This window comes from Bison bison, unplaced genomic scaffold, assembly GCF_000754665.1.
Source record: "Bison bison bison isolate TAMUID 2011002044 unplaced genomic scaffold, Bison_UMD1.0 scf7180017864178, whole genome shotgun sequence".
Lineage (NCBI taxonomy): Eukaryota > Metazoa > Chordata > Mammalia > Artiodactyla > Bovidae > Bison > Bison bison.
This window is the reverse complement of record NW_011494750.1, coordinates 2280066-2280722: the sequence shown is the minus strand read 5'-3', so window position 1 is coordinate 2280722 and position 657 is coordinate 2280066. Positions and strand designations below refer to the sequence as shown.

The 657-nt window shown below is 64.7% G+C and overlaps 1 protein-coding gene across 2 annotated transcripts in view; it reads right to left on the bottom strand.

Annotated features, from left to right (window-relative positions):
• Positions 1-6: 6 nt before the first annotated feature.
• The window catches only part of SLC39A13 (solute carrier family 39 (zinc transporter), member 13), a 7922-nt gene continuing 7271 nt past the window's right edge, over positions 7-657 (bottom strand). For both annotated transcript variants that reach the window (XM_010842402.1, XM_010842403.1), the window contains one exon: positions 7-657. In XM_010842402.1, coding sequence (XP_010840704.1) covers positions 619-657 — 39 coding nt within the window. In that variant the 3' untranslated portion in view covers positions 7-618.

The following is a 657-nucleotide window of genomic DNA, read 5'->3' as shown; positions in this document are numbered from 1 at the left end:
GGAGCCGGCCCAGGGCTGACGGGGAAAAGGTCTTAGAAAGCATCTCCAGCTCCGCGCTGGGTGCAGTAGGGCCGTCAGCGCTGAGTGGAGCCGGGGGCGAAGCACCCGCCTCTCCTCTCTTTGGCCTCAGAGCTGGTGAAGGGAGGACCAGGCCACGGCCGAGAAAAGGTGCCCCAGCCTTGGTCCCTGGCTGCTCGGAGCCGGGTGCACGCCCCCAGGGGCTTACCCCCAAGGCCCAGGGCCACGGAGGCCTCGGCGGGGACAGCTTTGGGGCTCGCTGCAGGCCTGGCTCCTTGGGCGGCTCACTCTTCCCAGTGTCACGCACAGAGGCCTCTGCTCGGACCGCCACTCCCGTGCCTCACTGCTGACTCCGGCAGTGCAAGCCCCCAGGGTGGCAGGGGGAGAAGACCAGTGGGCGGGCCCGGGCGTCAGGGATCACAGTGTCGGCCTCGCACACACCTCTGGTCACATGTGCACATCACACACACACACACCACCCTCTTGTTGGGTTGGAGGTGCACTCGCTCTCTGACACACGCATATTCACTCATACACACACATGGTCACAGAGTGAATCCGAGTCTCTTATTGCTGTGCAGGAGTGGGGCGCCGAGACAGTCACTCCACGAAGACCGAGAACAGCACCATCACCACGAT